Source organism: Fusarium pseudograminearum, chromosome 2 (genome assembly GCF_000303195.2).
Source record: "Fusarium pseudograminearum CS3096 chromosome 2, whole genome shotgun sequence".
Lineage (NCBI taxonomy): Eukaryota > Fungi > Ascomycota > Sordariomycetes > Hypocreales > Nectriaceae > Fusarium > Fusarium pseudograminearum.
The window spans coordinates 4,834,965-4,850,298 of NC_031952.1; the positions used below are offsets into that span (position 1 = coordinate 4,834,965).

The 15,334-nt window shown below is 48.7% G+C and overlaps 6 protein-coding genes across 6 annotated transcripts, besides 1 other annotated feature; 2 read left to right on the top strand and 4 right to left on the bottom strand.

The window, feature by feature from the left end:
- The first annotated feature begins 13 nt into the window (after window positions 1-13).
- Window positions 14-105: a repeat region.
- A 531-nt stretch (window positions 106-636) lies between these two features.
- FPSE_07486 (uncharacterized protein) lies at window positions 637-2,317 on the bottom strand (the record flags this gene model as incomplete). The annotated part of the gene is made up of 2 exons (XM_009260604.1): window positions 637-2,054; window positions 2,107-2,317. 2 exons carry the CDS (start codon window positions 2,315-2,317, stop codon window positions 637-639), a joined length of 1,629 nt encoding a protein of 542 aa, XP_009258879.1.
- Window positions 2,318-3,117: 800 nt separating this feature from the next.
- FPSE_07487 (uncharacterized protein) lies at window positions 3,118-3,753 on the bottom strand (the record flags this gene model as incomplete). Its single annotated transcript, XM_009260605.1, has 1 exon — window positions 3,118-3,753. One exon carries the CDS (start codon window positions 3,751-3,753, stop codon window positions 3,118-3,120), a length of 636 nt encoding a protein of 211 aa, XP_009258880.1.
- Window positions 3,754-5,137: 1,384 nt separating this feature from the next.
- FPSE_07488 (uncharacterized protein) lies at window positions 5,138-8,251 on the top strand (the record flags this gene model as incomplete). Its single annotated transcript, XM_009260606.1, has 3 exons — window positions 5,138-5,364; window positions 5,419-5,737; window positions 5,789-8,251. 3 exons carry the CDS (start codon window positions 5,138-5,140, stop codon window positions 8,249-8,251), a joined length of 3,009 nt encoding a protein of 1,002 aa, XP_009258881.1.
- Window positions 8,252-8,468: 217 nt separating this feature from the next.
- FPSE_07489 (uncharacterized protein) lies at window positions 8,469-10,021 on the bottom strand (the record flags this gene model as incomplete). The annotated part of the gene is made up of 4 exons (XM_009260607.1): window positions 8,469-8,846; window positions 8,901-9,042; window positions 9,095-9,568; window positions 9,621-10,021. The coding sequence occupies 4 exons, from the start codon at window positions 10,019-10,021 to the stop codon at window positions 8,469-8,471; spliced, it is 1,395 nt and encodes a 464-aa protein (XP_009258882.1).
- A 1,075-nt stretch (window positions 10,022-11,096) lies between these two features.
- FPSE_07490 (uncharacterized protein) lies at window positions 11,097-13,438 on the top strand (the record flags this gene model as incomplete). The annotated part of the gene is made up of 3 exons (XM_009260608.1): window positions 11,097-12,173; window positions 12,238-12,373; window positions 12,438-13,438. The coding sequence occupies 3 exons, from the start codon at window positions 11,097-11,099 to the stop codon at window positions 13,436-13,438; spliced, it is 2,214 nt and encodes a 737-aa protein (XP_009258883.1).
- Window positions 13,439-14,191: 753 nt separating this feature from the next.
- Window positions 14,192-14,559, bottom strand: FPSE_07491 (uncharacterized protein; the record flags this gene model as incomplete). The annotated part of the gene is made up of 3 exons (XM_009260609.1): window positions 14,192-14,294; window positions 14,349-14,407; window positions 14,458-14,559. 3 exons carry the CDS (start codon window positions 14,557-14,559, stop codon window positions 14,192-14,194), a joined length of 264 nt encoding a protein of 87 aa, XP_009258884.1.
- Between the last annotated feature and the right edge of the window lie 775 nt (window positions 14,560-15,334).

The following is a 15,334-nucleotide window of genomic DNA, read 5'->3' on the forward strand; positions in this document are numbered from 1 at the left end:
AGAGAACTCGGGATCCCGTCCGCTCTCCCATAGATAAGCTGGTAAGGGGCGGATTAGTAGTTGGGTCGGTGACGACCAGCGAATCCCCGCTGTTGTATGTATTTTCTTTTTGCATTTTTGCTATAATTTCCACTGTGATTCGGTAACTGGGGAGGTTGGTTAAGTAGGTAATCTAAGTCTGAGACACGGGATGCTTGGTATTGTGGAGATGTTGAAGATGTCAAGTTGAAGCCCATGCATGCTTGACCTATTCATAGGTACGCAAAGGTTTAGCTAATACCACCTTGAGTGAGATATTTAGTATTCAACGAATCAAACTGCATTTCTCGTATGATTATATTTAACATATGAAACGATCTTTCTCGGGTTCCATATGGCCTTGGTAATGATGTCCCCAAACTTGATCTAACTCAGGGTCGGACTAGGCCTGCTCGCTAATCACAGGCGACAAGCTCGGGTGTTTTCCTATAGGTATTCAAAGTTGTCAACAGATTCCCCGGTCTACCCAGCCTTACACGTTATCTCAGTGCCGATAATTGTGGCTGCTAGGCTACAGAAATGGATTTTGGAGGTCAACTCGCCGATCCTGGCTGGCTGTGCCTTCGACCCCCGCCAGCCCGTTAAGGATCCGTGTGATCAGTACGGTAAGAATTGGCTGATCCTAGGCCAGGATCTATCGGCCATTTCATCGTCAACGCCTGGGTCTGCTTCCCAGTAGTCTTCCAATATCTCCAATGCTCGTTGTGTATTCAATAGCCCCAGAGCAGTAGAGACACCCTGCAACGAGATCTTAATCCTTGGCCGGTCTCCACCTAGAGCATCGCAGCCAGCAAAGAAGAGAGGTGGCGTAAGTAGTGTGACAGGCGTGAGGCCATCTCGTAACGTCATGCGCTCTGTAGATTCGAGGATGCGCTGGACAAGATCTTGTATGAGCGTTGAGGATCTGGGCTCATGGAACAAGCGTCGGTGGATGAGAAGTAGACCTGTGAGTTGCCATATCTGGTTCGACAGCCTGTACTCTTGAACTTCGGCGACGGACAAGTCTCGGCCACGTATGGACATGACGGGGGGTGGGTTGGCCTGGTCTCTGTCTATGATGTTTTGTAGATAGCTTAGCAACCACCATACCTCCGCATCATCGTCCACGTCTTGCGATATTTCCCCTGGTGTTTCCCTTTCTTTTCTGATATGGGACAGCCTGGCGATCTCTTTAAAAACGTTAAGTAGATCCTTTGTACGGGCGAGGTACATGTCAATATACACTGGCTCATCATCTGGTGCAAAAGATGGAAGGGTTGTTGGTGATGGGATAGCGGATTGCTTCGGAGCAAGGTCACTGATAGAGTGACAGACCAGTGACTCGGTCATGTCAAACCATCGTAATAAGAAACGCAGCTCGTCAGTCGGTCTTTCCAAGAGACCTTTGTCTTGGATTCGCGAAATTAGTCCTCTGGCTCCTCTAAAATGCACGCTCCACCGATCTGCGTTGGGCTCACTAGCAAACACCTCACAGACAAACAGCGCTCGAGCAGTGGCTAGAAGAGGTATGAGTTCCTGATCCTCAGCGCAATCTGAAAGTTTATCGCAGAGTGATTTGGAGCTGAGAGCTTGAAAGCCGGCAACAATGAGGGCTTGTGCATTCTGCTCCTCACTTGTTTTGCAACTGGCTAGTCGATGTGTTGCTGCAAGTGTGACGATGCCTTGGAGTAGTGGCTCATTGAACACTGCCATGGGAAGAATGAGCTCACATAGCTCATTGAAGATTCTCGGATGTGGCGCCAGTGCCCTGACTGTTCTTTCGATGAAATACTGAAGTCCTGATCTGTGCAAGGGAGATAGGTGCCCGAAAAACTCTACGGAGGGCGTGAGAGGGATTTGCGGGCTTTGTGGATAGAGAATCAGCTGCGAAGACCCGGTTGACTCTGAAGTTGCTGATGGTGAAGTTGGTATCCATAGCGTCTCATCGATATGTTGTTCTGGAGGTGATGCAATGTTGGGTGGATCTGATTTGGGAGTAGAAGGAGAGACATAAATGAAGTTTTTATTGTTTAAATCTGATAGTATCAGTCAGTGCTTGCATGAGTAGTTCCAAGAAAAGAGACTCACCTAATCTTTGAACGTTGCCCTCATTCTGGGTCAAACACTCCCCGAACGGTGAGCGATTGAAGGGCCGGCCTCCCCATCGCAACTTGACGGCATATTCACACTTTGCGTTAGCAAGGGTGCATCGCTGACAAGCGGGTCTCTCTTCACTGCACTTCTTCTTGAAGCTCTTGCACCTTGTACATCCGACCCATGACCGACGCTGAGGGGGCATCACAAAAGGGTTTGGTTTTGTAGAGGATGAATACAAAAACAGTAGGTGATCATACTGCTTGTGGATTTATGCCATCAGACAGTTTGGCTTGCCGACAGACCCGACGCGGGGAAGGTTGGCAAGTTGATGATAGCTTAGCTTGGAGGAGGCGAACGGAGATAAGGCCGTCAACATTACGCTAAACCCTGTTGGGAAGGATCCAGCGGTTGGTCTTTTATCTTGGCTGATAAGGTTGGTTACTTGAATCAAGCATCATCTGTCTATTATTTCATGGTACAAGTTGAGGATTGGACGATAGAGAGATGATCCTGTGAGTGCCTAATACTCAGCGTTGTTCCTTGTTGATTGACCACTACAGACAAGATGAAAAGAAAATTATCGAGCAAAGCTGCTTCAAGGTAGAGAGTACCATTCTATCACCTCATATGTCAACTGACTGTTATAACAGGAAATATAGATATTTATATCATTATATAAAGGCATTGTATCCTGGTTTATCTTATTTTTTTAGATCTATAAGCTGAGTTGTCAACCCTCTTAATATACTTAAAAAGTCTTAATAAAGTATCTATCTTTATTAAGAATCTTTAGGTAAATTAAGAAGAATGACAACTCAGCTTATAGATCTAAAAAAATAAAAAATAAACCAGAATACAATACCAAGTGATAGACACCAAATCTTATCTGACTCCAGAACTCCAGCCCAAGATACAAAGAAAAGCGCTCCGCAGGGGAATTCGTCTAGACTATACGTACATGTACATCGCTCATCGCTGACTCCAAACTCCAGATTATCCTCATCAATGCTGCTTCTTCATGGCAAAGATGCTTAGAAAGATACTCCAGCCAAATCCTACACAGACCGCCACGAGAACTCTTGATCGCACAGGTACCCAGAGAAAGTTGCAGATGGCTACCAGCGGCCAGATGTGCCAGCCAGCTTTGATAAGAGGCCAAAGCCTGTCTCCAAGGACGTCGAGAACCCCAGAAAAATGCGACACGCGGGCGATGTTTGTGCATATCAGAAAGACGCTGCCGCTGATGGCCAGACCGATAGTTTGATCGAGAATCAACTTGGCCACGACATTGCGCCAGATAAGATCAGGGCTGATGCTGAACCAGGGTTTCTTCTTGTCTTTCTTGTCGTCATCCTTTTTCTCTAATACTTGCATGACGTCGCCCTGTACCTGAGGCAAGACTTCATTGGCCCTCATCGCGTGACCAGTCGGGAAGCAATCCTCGAGGATGAATTGGATAACATTGCCGACCTGAGAGCCGACAAAGCCGTAGATGGCGAACTCGATAACCTGCTGCTCATCGAAGGGTGAGTGGCCGCCTGGAGCCCTGAGGTGGATGATGAGCTGGGTGACGAGGTTGGCCGAGACTTTGATGGCGGTGGCCTGGAGGGCTAGGCGGAGATTGATGGCGCGGACCATCGTGACCCTGGGGAAGCGAGCGGGGGGGACTTATGTGAGAAACATGTGAAAAAAACGAGTGGATGGACGTAACGGGTACGTTGGTAAGGCTGAGAGAATGCAGGCCGATGTGATGAAATACGAGGCGAAGGCGATGTGATGGTGTGTGGTTGATGGGATGGATGTCCATGGATGGGAAAACGTCAGTCAATAGTGACAAGCTGTCTTTGTGCAGGGGGTTCCCCTTGAAATTTAGCGAATAAGAACAGCTATCCCTTTTATGGGGGGGTCTGGAAGCCTAGGGCCTGCACTGGAACGTTTTTTTGTTGGTGGGACCTTGACTCTGCGACTGGCATTGACCTCGTGCCTGTTTAATGCCAATGTTACACAACATTTTGAAACAATCTAAACTATGCATGGGTCAATCACATCTTTATGCAAGTCGAATAGGGTCAAGTTTGGCATTGTTTGACTGTGCTCGGTTGTGATGGTTGGGGGATGAATACCCCGTAACAATGCGAACAAAGAAAATGAAACAGATGAGCACGCTGCGTCAACAAAAGAATGATGCAAACAACGTCAATTAGAGAATAGGCTAATAAAGCCATGCCACATTGTTAAAAGTACTCTAGCTAAATCAGAGTCTGGATATCAAGTTTCACCCCTCCCTTGAATTGTTCTGCATCTCTCTAGGGTAGCCCAACTGCCAAAAAGTGAGTGCCGATGTCTAAAATGCAGCGAAAACACCAAAAAGTGTGGATAACAGTGGAATTTAACCACCTAAGTTGGACGAACAGGGAATCGAACCCTGGACCACTCCCAATGACGAGCTCGGAGGAGCGAACATGCTAAGGGAGTATTATACCACTAAACCATTCGCCCGGTTTTGGATGAGAGGGACCTTGTTGTTTGGGTTCAACATCCTCACGCACTGAAGGGCTGACGTGTGCTTGTGCAACCAGTTCTTGACAAGCCACCAGATAGCAATAAAGGACATACAACTACCTCATCTGTAAGTGATAAAATAGTAACAACACTTTGGAGTACTCAAAAAGGTGTGGTGGTGGTGATGATGATGTCGCTGCAGCCGGCCTCATCCGGTCTCATGTTGCTCAAATAACAGTTTGATCCCCTGTATGATTGAGGGCAGCGCGTGAACAAAGCGTTAAGATTAACAGTCTCACAGCGCCTAGATACAACTAAAAATCAGCATCTCCCTGTACTCTTTGGCTCTAGTGCAGGTGGTACGAAATGAGAAAGCTTATTACTAAGACGACAAGCTCCAGATCCGCCTCGTATTGGCACGACGATCCTCATTGACCTCCAAAGGAGAAGCTTAAAAAATAACGTTACTCAAACACAAAACAATAACATTTGCCGGCTCAGCCGGAAAACGTATCAAAAGATGGCGCTCAAACCATCAACATCAAAGAGCGACGCCTCAATTGACGTTGAAGAGGCGTCCTTCCATGCCTTCAATAACCCCAGGAAGCTCCCGCCTTGGCTCGATCATTTCAACGCCAAAGACCTCAAGATCCTCTTCAAATGTTCACTAGCTGTCTGGATCTTTACCCTGTTTATCTTTATCAGCGACACTTTGCGAGTACTCGGACAAGCAACCTTTTTCGGATGGTCAGTTTGACGCGCTTTCCTCTCTAACAAACAACATACTGACCGTGTTTTCAGTATCGTTCTATTCATCATGCCGCCATCTGGCGTCGTCTTCATCCATGTCCTGGCTGGACTGATGATCTGCTTCGGCATGGCCTTCGGCTGGGCTTGGGGAGCCATGGCAATGAAGGCAGCCTTGGCGACAAGGCCCAATGCTGATCTGATGCAACGCTACGGCGAATTGCAAGCATCAATACCGCAGAACACCACCAATGTTGGCCAGGCTTCTGGTCAAACAACATATCAGCAGATCGCCATCTACCAGGGTTTTATGCTCGATGCTCGAATCTCTGTCACTTACTTCTGCCTGTTAGGTTTGTTTGTGTATCTAATGGTAAGTTATTCTACACACAAACCTTGTCTTTCGCTAATCAGTTCTATCCAGGCTCGTCTACGAGTTTCTGCGCCCAACCTCACACTCGTATCACTCTTTGCCATGATCGTGTCAGATATCTACTTGACTATTGCACCGCTCATTCCTACCTTCCAAGGCACAATTCCAAAAGTATTGATCCTACCCACCGCCATCGCAGTCGGAATCGGCGCCGTCTGCAACCTGATATTCTTCCCGCAGTCAACATCTCAGATCACACTTGCAAGCATGTCCGACTTGCTTCGTCCAATGAACGGCTACATCAAATCATTAACCTGGCACTTCAAGAGTAGAACGAGATTTCAACCAGAGCGGCTTCAAGGACTCAAGGGTGGCCTGGCTGCATCTCAAAAGAGCATTGAATCTGCCATCAAGTTTCTTCCCATGGATTTTACATGGCGAAAATGGAGCCCCGATGATATCAAGTCTTTCCAAGAGCCACTACGCCAGGTCTTGGTATCGTTTGGAGAACTTTTACAGCTGTCCATCTCACGCGAAGAACTGTTTGCAAAAGACGAGGCGCTCACGAATGCGGTCGATGAGCTCGAAAAGTCCGAAAAAGAGAAGCATCCGCTCGCATACCATATTGCCAAAGCGGCTGATTTCCGTGAACTCACAAACCATCCCGATACCGAAGAAATGTTGATCAAAGCCATCGACTCGTTGTCTTCTTGCGCTACACCATTGTTGCGGGCTTTGGAACAAAGCATCGACGCTATCGTCCAGGCACTGTCAGGGCCTAAAGAAGATGTGGTGGATCAGCATGAGCAAATTCTTGCAGCACTGCAGGAAGCTCTAGATGACTTTGAGGACTCAGCTGCCGAACATTTGATGGTCCCTCACGCCCATCTCTTTGATGCTGATGGCAAGGTCATTTTCAAAGATAACCGCTCACCACCGATGTTTGGCTTGATGTCAGGTCTATTGTACCACGAGCGACTAATTAACCTCACCAAAAGCATCGGTACCGTTCTCGAGAAAGCCGTGGAGATGGAGAAGACCCGAACAAAGAAACAAATGTGGTTTCCAAAAGGACTTCAGAAACTCTTCTCGCTGGGCTTGTCGAATGACGCACCACCTTCTACACTCGCTGGCACCACAGACCTTACCCGCACCATGTCTGCCATCTCCAAACCTGAGAAGAAACGCGGTCTGTTCAAGAGGAAGCCGAAAACCGAGCCCGAGGCGGGAGAGACTGAGAAGAAAGCAGCTACCATTCTGCAAAGCATGCAGCAGACGACGGGTAGACAACGGAAAAAGCCAAGTCTCATCTTCTTGGGATTGATCAACTTCTTCACTGGAGTCGAGGGTCTGCACGCCCTGCGAACGCTGGTTTTAACGATCGCCCTCGCTGTTCCTGCCGTCATCCCGTCGTCAGCAGGATTTTACTACCGAGAGAAGGGAATGTGGGCATTGATCATGGCACAAATGGCTCTCGAACCGTACATGTCGGACTTTACTGCTGGAATTATCATCAGAACTCTCGGTACCGTTGCAGGAGGTGTTCTTGGTCTTTTGTGCTGGTATATCGGATCCGGCAATGGCCCTGGTAACCAATATGGCCTTGCTGCGATTATGGCTGTTGCCATTGTCGGCATGATGTGGTGGCGGCTTTTCGCTCCCCCACAGCACATGGCAGCTGGTATCATGCTTACATCGACCATGTACATGGTAGTCTCCTACAGTTGGGTTGACACGCACATCCCTAGTTATGGTAATCCTGGCGTGGGATACGAGGTGTTCTGGCGACGAATTCTTCTCGTATTGATCGGATTCGGCGCGGCTGTTCTTGTTGCACTTCTGCCCCGACCTCTCTCAGGAAACAGACACTACCGACAAATCATGACCAGTCAACTTTCGAGCATCCGAGACCGCTACGCGCTTCTGGTTACAGTTTGGCGTGAGCCTCCGGCCGACTTTGTTGAAGTCATGGAGAAAGAATCGACCACTTCCGAAGAAATCTTCAACTCGATCGCTCTTCCTATTCAGAAGACAAAGTTCGAGTTCTCAACATCAAACCTCGACACCGCGACACTTAGCCGTGCAAACCACTTATGCACCAACCTAAATGTCTTCCTCACACAATTCAGCTTGACTGTCACCAAACTTCCTCTTCCCGTGCGCGAGCGCTTCATGCAACGCGTGACAGCTGGTGACGAGAATCTTGTAGCAGATCTCATGTCGACTTTGACCCTTCTCCAGCACTCTCTAACCTCTGGCGAACCACTTCCAGCAATCTTGCCGACACCGTTAGTAGGCAGGGCAATCCAGTTCAGGAAGCTCAAGGGGGAGCTTCAGGATGAAGTTAACTCTAAGGAATATCTAGCTACACCGCAGGGAAGGCATTGGTCAGCGGCTGTTTATGCGTTTGTGAGGTTTTTGGGCACGCTTGATGATCTTGTGTTTGTTGTGAAGAAGGCTGTTGGGGAAAGCTCGCATATTCACACTGACGCTTTTGGTGGAAACATGTACTGAGGTCTGTGATGAGTATTTCCTTGGATTGGATATAAGATAGAACATAATATATTTGGCATGTTGAGCCCTAATTGCAACTATTTTCTGAACATGTACTCCCGTTTCTGATAATTTTGTTCAAAGAGTGTTCGATAAACTTGAATTAACATAACAATCTATCCCTGGAGAGATAATACCCATACGCTTCCAACCCAACCGAATTGCTATCAAGTCCAGTTTATTCTTGTTGGTTACCTTGTGCCGCCGCTGTCGCATGTTCACGATGTTTAAAGAGACCGAGGAATCCCAGATCATAACACACCTTCAACGATCCAGCCATGATGAATGCTACCCAGAAGTAATCGGAATCTGCCAGTAGTCCAGTAATCAGCGGGCCCAGACTCTGAGCAGTGGTCTTGGCTACGTTGATGAGGCCAATGACAACGGTTCTTTCGTTAGGCTGAATAATGGCGGCAAGAAAGGCTGATCGCGGTGCGATGTCCATGGATTGTGTGCAAGAGCGGAGAATCAGGAAAAGGACTGATATGTGTACCTCATTAGGGATGGGAATGAGGGCTAGGAAAATTGACGAAGGAATATGAGTAAAAACCATAGTCTGGGTTCTAGTGTCAGTGATATTCTGGACTGACATTGTGAATCATAAACTTACTTTGACGTTGCCAAATCGCTTGGCAAGGGATGATGCTACTAGAACGGAGCCAGCAGCGATGATACTGGTGGTGAAGAATATTGATCCTAGCTTGCCCTCTTCGATATGATACTGTGACTTGAAGTAAAAGGTGATCCATGAACTGCCATAACCATTAGTCCTTGCATGCATGTCGAGTCGCAGTTGTTACCTACAGAGGAGCAAGACCCGAAGCAAAGCTATCAAGAGCGAAGAGCGCACAGAGGCTCACAACAATCGGGACACTCTCGCGAGATACCTTGGCTCGCAGCTGTTTCTTCGGTGGTGCTTGAATTGGTGTTTGAGCTTGGTTAGGTTGCGTGAGAAGAGGTGCTTGTTCATTGGTGTCTGTATCGGATGCTGGTTCGTCGTGCACCTCTACTGCAGCACTCAAGACAAGAGCTGAGATGAGTTTTAACACGCCAATAGCAGAATATCCGTAGAAGACGTTGCGGTATACATTGATGACATCCATGCCAAGGTTGATGCGCATGTGGTGAATAAGCCAACCGCAAGTCAAGAGTCCAAACGCACCGCCGGCAGTACCGCATAGACTGTACCAGGCATAGACGTCGCCTCGCTTGGCTGGATCTGTGAGATGTGCGACGATGCTCTCTTCGATACCACGGAAGGGACCGATCTCATTACCGCTATGGCAAGTCATTAGTATTTGACTGTAGTCTCCAGATATTCGTATCTTACCCAGGACTAATGACGCCCAGAATAGCAGCAGCTAGTAAAACCCAGTAGTTGTTTGATGTCGCAAACACAATTCCACTAGCAGTCATCAAGACAGCGCCCAAAGCCAAAACAGCCCTTCTGCCAACGCCATCAGCGAACAAGGCAAGTATAAAGCTGATGATGATATCGCCAGCCAATGTCAGAGTCATGAATAACCCGACACGGGTAGTGGAAACACCGAGTTCCCGCAGGAATGCGACGAGAACGAGAGTAGATGCGCCATAGGCGAAGAGGCGAATGAACCTTTGCGCGCAGAGGATCTTGATGTCACGGGTGGAATGGTACAGAGACACAAGGCCGAGCTCTTGTAGGACTCTGTTAGCAGCTGGAGACTGCGAGGTCGCGTCGTTGGAACTCGACATGATGGCGAGCGCAATGGAAAATAGATGGATTCAGCCAAAGACCGAATGATAGAAAAATAATTCGTGTCTTCATCTGAACTCATCATTACGCGTAGCACTTACTATATACTTTTCTACCTCCGAGGCTCCGAGCTTGGAATGGTTCGCGCTAAGAGTCGGTTGTGGTTAACGAGAATACAGTGGGAATAATTGCTGTAAAATCGTACGTCATGAACGCGAGTGGAAGAACCTTTACCAGAGTCTTGACTGTGATTGGTGGGTTCAGTTGGTTATTGCCGGTTCTCCGAGCTCTTCTCTATGGTTGAGCAACCACAGTCTAGATATAGACTCAAATAACGCTGAGATTTCCAATAACCCTCAACTACAACAGTCTTCAGACTGTTCATCTTCCACAGTGTTCTCGTCCTCTGTTCAAGTATGTCCGAATCTCACAACCTGTATGTTCGAAATTGGAGGTAGGGACGTAGCATCGGCCAACAAGGCATCGCATACAATTGACTAACAAGAGTGATACGCATAAATATATTTGTGTCGTTAAACAACTGGCTTGAATATATATTAGAGTGAGATATATAGAGTATCATGTCTCTAATTAGCTGAAAATGAAAACAATCCTATGGGATTGTTTCATGTTGCTAGTGCTAACTAGCATGACAGGCAGGATTCCGGCCCCTGCGTCTGTTCCCTCCCCTACAGGTCTACCTTGGCTCAGTAGTGGCGCAGCCCTATCTACCTATTCTTAGACGAGATCTACTTGTTGAATCTAAACAACAACCTTAAAGCACAGGCTGGATGGATCAACGGCTTAGCATCGCAGGCAATCTTAGCATAGCCCGAAGGATGAGGCATACAATGCAAAGGAGTAGACTCTATGGCCCACGAGGCATACTTCAGGCTGTCATATAAAGTCTCGTCGCACGACTTCATCTTCAACAAGTTCCCCAAGCTTTGGACACAGGGTTCAAAGTCATTCGTTTTACCATTCTCTCGTTCCAGACCCAGCATTAGCTCGTTCTTTAGCTGTGTCTAGCCTTTCTTTTTGAACAATCGATTCTTTCTTTCTTTACTTGCAGCCATGGTTCTTGGTTCTCGTCTCGCGAGCCTCGCGGGACTCGGGTTGCTCGCTACTGGCATCTCCGCCGCCGTGCTCCCCCGTTCCCAGCAACCATGCCCGCACTACGAGCCCGAGGGCGAACTTCTGGACGAATACATCGTCGAGTTCCACGATGACCACACACTTGAGGACCACTTCAAGACTATCGGCAAAGATCTCCGCCATGAACCCGATGTCCACCGCTTCGGCTACCTAGACATGTTGCACATGTACCGTGCCGCGTTGAGCGAGGAGTTTGTCCACAACTTTGTCAGGTATGACCCCGGTGTCAAGTCCGTCGAGCGCAGCGTCACCGTTGAATTGGCTCACTCGATCAACGACACCAAGGTGGCCGAGCCTGTAGAGCTTGAGAGCCAGGGTCTTGCCAAGCGCTTCGTCCCCAAATGGGCGTTTGACGAGCGCAACGGACCGCACCACTTGCAACAACTGGCTGCAGGCAACAAGATCTCGCTCAGCAACCAGGACGAGAAGTACAAGGTTCTACACGGCGCCGGCGAGGGTGTGGATGTGTATGTCCTCGACTCGGGCATCAGGATCACGCACAAATTCTTTGGCGGACGAGCATCTCATTTTTCGCAGAGCCTCGGCCACTCTCCTTATACCTTGAGCGATTCACCCCTCGATGATACCGACGGCCACGGCACCCACGTCGCAGGTCTGGTGGGCGCCAGCTATGCAGGCGTGGCTCCCTGGTCCAACCTCATCAGCGTCAAGGTCGGCTGCTACCAGGGCGGCTGCAAAGGACACACGGGCGGTATCGTTGAGGCCATTAACGCCGTGACGAAGCGACACAACGAGAACAAGGCTAACAAGCCGGACAAGTGGAAGGGATCGGTCATCAACATGTCCTTTGTCGCTACTGCCAAAAGCAACGTGCTCAACAAGGCCATCGACAGGGCATATGATGCGGGTATCCCATTCGCCGTCGCCGGAGGCAACAAGCCTGCCGATGACAAGACCAAGGCCACTGGAACTCTATGCGAGTCTCAGAACACAATCTGTGTCGGTGGTGTAGACAAGGATTACAACAAGGGCTGGGTAGGTTTCTTCAACTCCTCAAGCAGTAATGGGCTAGCGCAACTAACATGGATCGGGTTACTAGTTCAGTCGTGACGGCAAGTTCATTGACATCTGGGCTCCCGGAAGTGAAATCGTCTCACTTGCTCTGGACGGTCGGACCATGATGAGGACGGGTAGCAGCATGTCTTCAGGTCAGGTCGCCGGCATCATGGCTCTCAGTAAGTCTTCCTCCATGACCTTTCGGTAAGCATTAAAAATGCAGGACTGATTTTCAACCTCTAGTTGTTGGTTACGAGGGAATCTCGGACAATGCTCGTCTCGTCTACGACCGTGTCAAGGCCAACCAGCTTTCAGGCGTCGTAGGCAAGCTCAGCAACCCATGGTTCTTTGGCGAGAAGGAGAACAACTTCTTCGCGCATACAGGCGCCGGATCCAGAAACGTCAATGAGCAGCCCTACACCGGTCCAACCAAAGATCTCGATCGTTTGATGGCCCCCATCGATGTCTTTCGCAAGAGGCAAGAAATTGAACTGCAAGTCGACGTCGGCGACGGCCAGGCCATCAAGTTTCCCGAGAGCGACTTTTGGAAGACTACCGGGGTTATTGACGAGAATCCCAACGACGAAATCGCTGCTGTTGCCGTGCAGGAGTTCAAACTTGATACCAGCAACCCTGGTGTTGACACTGAGCCCGCCCAGGCGGAGTTCGAGGACGATTCCGCTCCTGAGGAGGAGCCTAGCTCTGACAACCCATCAGATTCACCCATCGAGCAAGATACGGTCAACGGCAAGCCTGTCTGCCAGGGTAACCAGGTCTTCGGTGACTGTGTCGCTGGCAAGCTGCCAAACAGAGGAGACTTTGCCGGCCAGTACGGCCCCGTTTGCGTAAAGGCTGACGGCGAGCAGGGCTCGAAGCCCCGCCTAAATGAGCAGGAGCTCAACAAGGCCGCCGCAACCTACTGCCAGAACCTCATCGACAAGCGATGGCTCTTCAAGGAGGGTGCCCCCAACCCCAGCCCGATGGTCGCGACGGGCGTCGCAGAGAACGGAGCTTCCATGGCCTTGTCCATCATGTACCACAAGCCCGGCTGCCCTGAGGACAAGTCGATGACCGAGAATGACTTTGGCAACATGAAGCTCGAAGACTGTGTGACTTACCTCTCGCAGAGCTTTAGCGTGACCTGCGGGATCGGAGCGACATGGGCCAACTACAACAAAGACTTTCAGGTCATGGGCGGCGTCTTGGCCAAAGACTGTCTTATGTGGACCGTGTACGGGCAGTAGACAAGGAGAGGAGTTGCTTTTAGCCTTTGTATATATGACGACACTTGGCGTAGACACTACGTGATATTTGAGTATAATGACACTATCCAATAGATACGTATTTAAAGCATACATGTTTTAATTGACCAAGGCCTCTAAGACAGAAGGTGGATTAAACGAAGATTCCCACCTCTTAAGCTCTCTATCCTAGGTGTATGTATTGTGCAGGTACAGTACGCGGGCAGGGCGCAAGCTGAAAGTCCACGGCCGACGCCTAGACAAGTAGACGGCGCCTCAAGCTACATCCGACATGCGATAGCTGCAGTGGAAACCCAAAGGCATTCTGTTGACTGTGATAGTTAACGAATTAAATTAAGGCTGTGGCCCTCTCTAATAAAATGTTTTCTTAAGGTAGGACTAGAACAAGGCGTGATAGCATTACAGTTTACAAGACCCCTAGGCTAAGGCCGTCATATACCCAAATAACTCATCCTCTTCCATCAACCCCCCAACTACAGCAGTCTTCAGATTGCTCATCTTCCGTAGTATAGTGGTCAGTATGCAAGCTTGTCACGCTTGAGACCCGGGTTCAATTCCCGGCGGGAGAGATCCAGCCACCTGCGATACGCAGGCATTCTTTTTTTGTCTTTTTTATTATTCCATATTCTGACCGAACAATTGCTTATATTGAATGAAAACTGTGTAATAATACCCCTCCAAGATTCAATCCCACCCCTAAGTCAATACACAAATCAAGGCCTGAGCCAATGCACCCTACAAGGGCTTGGAACGTCGCTTTCTCAACACTGCGCAATATTTATCCACGTCGGCCTGAGCAGATTTGGCTTTAGGGTCGCTATCGCAGTGGAGATAACAGCTGCGGAGAAATAAGTCAGTGTACTGTGATATCAAGAGGGGGTCACAGTCTTACAGGTTGATTTCTTTGTGAGTCCCACAGAGACATCGCTCATTGTCATAGCAGGCAGCAGGCTAGAGTATTTGTTAATTTAGGTTATCAACAGATGTAACGAGTGACGTACGTTGGGTCCTGCTTTGAGGCATGCATCGACTTGGCCACAGTTTGCTGCCTGCGCAGTAACTCCAACAGCAGAGAGAAGAAAGAGAGCGACAGAGTATTTCATCGTGTTGCAAAAGTCAGCTTCAATGGCAGAAAGATAAAGCGTGTGTGAATCCACATGTCTCAGGGAGAACACCATTCGTCTTAAATATCCAGGAACAGCTATTGCAAATCATCATCGACGCTTCCAGACCCAGGATTCCGGTCTCAATAGCTTGGGTGTTCCTGATCCGTCCATAATAGTTTGTAGCCGAGAACGCCACGCTCTAGACAATTGAGCTTGGCAGTAATAATCTAAGGCAAACATGAAAAGAGGCCCGGTTATTGCATTCCATCATTCTTACAAGCCAATCAACTGTTCCGAAATGATTTCTTCTCCTTGAGGGTTTACTCAGTCCCTTATTCGCATTCCAACCCATGACGTTTTCGAAAGCGTTTGCCTCAATTCTTTCAGGGCGAGCATACTGAATCATTCAGATCACCATTAACTAGTCAATAGAAGAACAATAAAACCCAAATACTCATCAATAAAGTTCCAACATTCTAATACAGGACCAATAGCCTAATTGTTTGATGAGGCCAGTCTGAGGTGATGAACGACTGTGTGGCGGGGCGTGGCTAACCCTGTAGTGCACGGCCACAATCTTTCCATGACGACAGTGTTTTTCTCTATTCAGACAAAGCATCTATGATGATGCACCCAGGGCTGATATCTCACAAGAGGTCTACGATGCGCCTCCTTATATCAATACCGGCAGTCAGACCGACTTTCGCAAGGCAGATAATTTTATCTCATGTTACTGCCAGAAGTCGACTACCTTTCACTGCCACGCGACAAT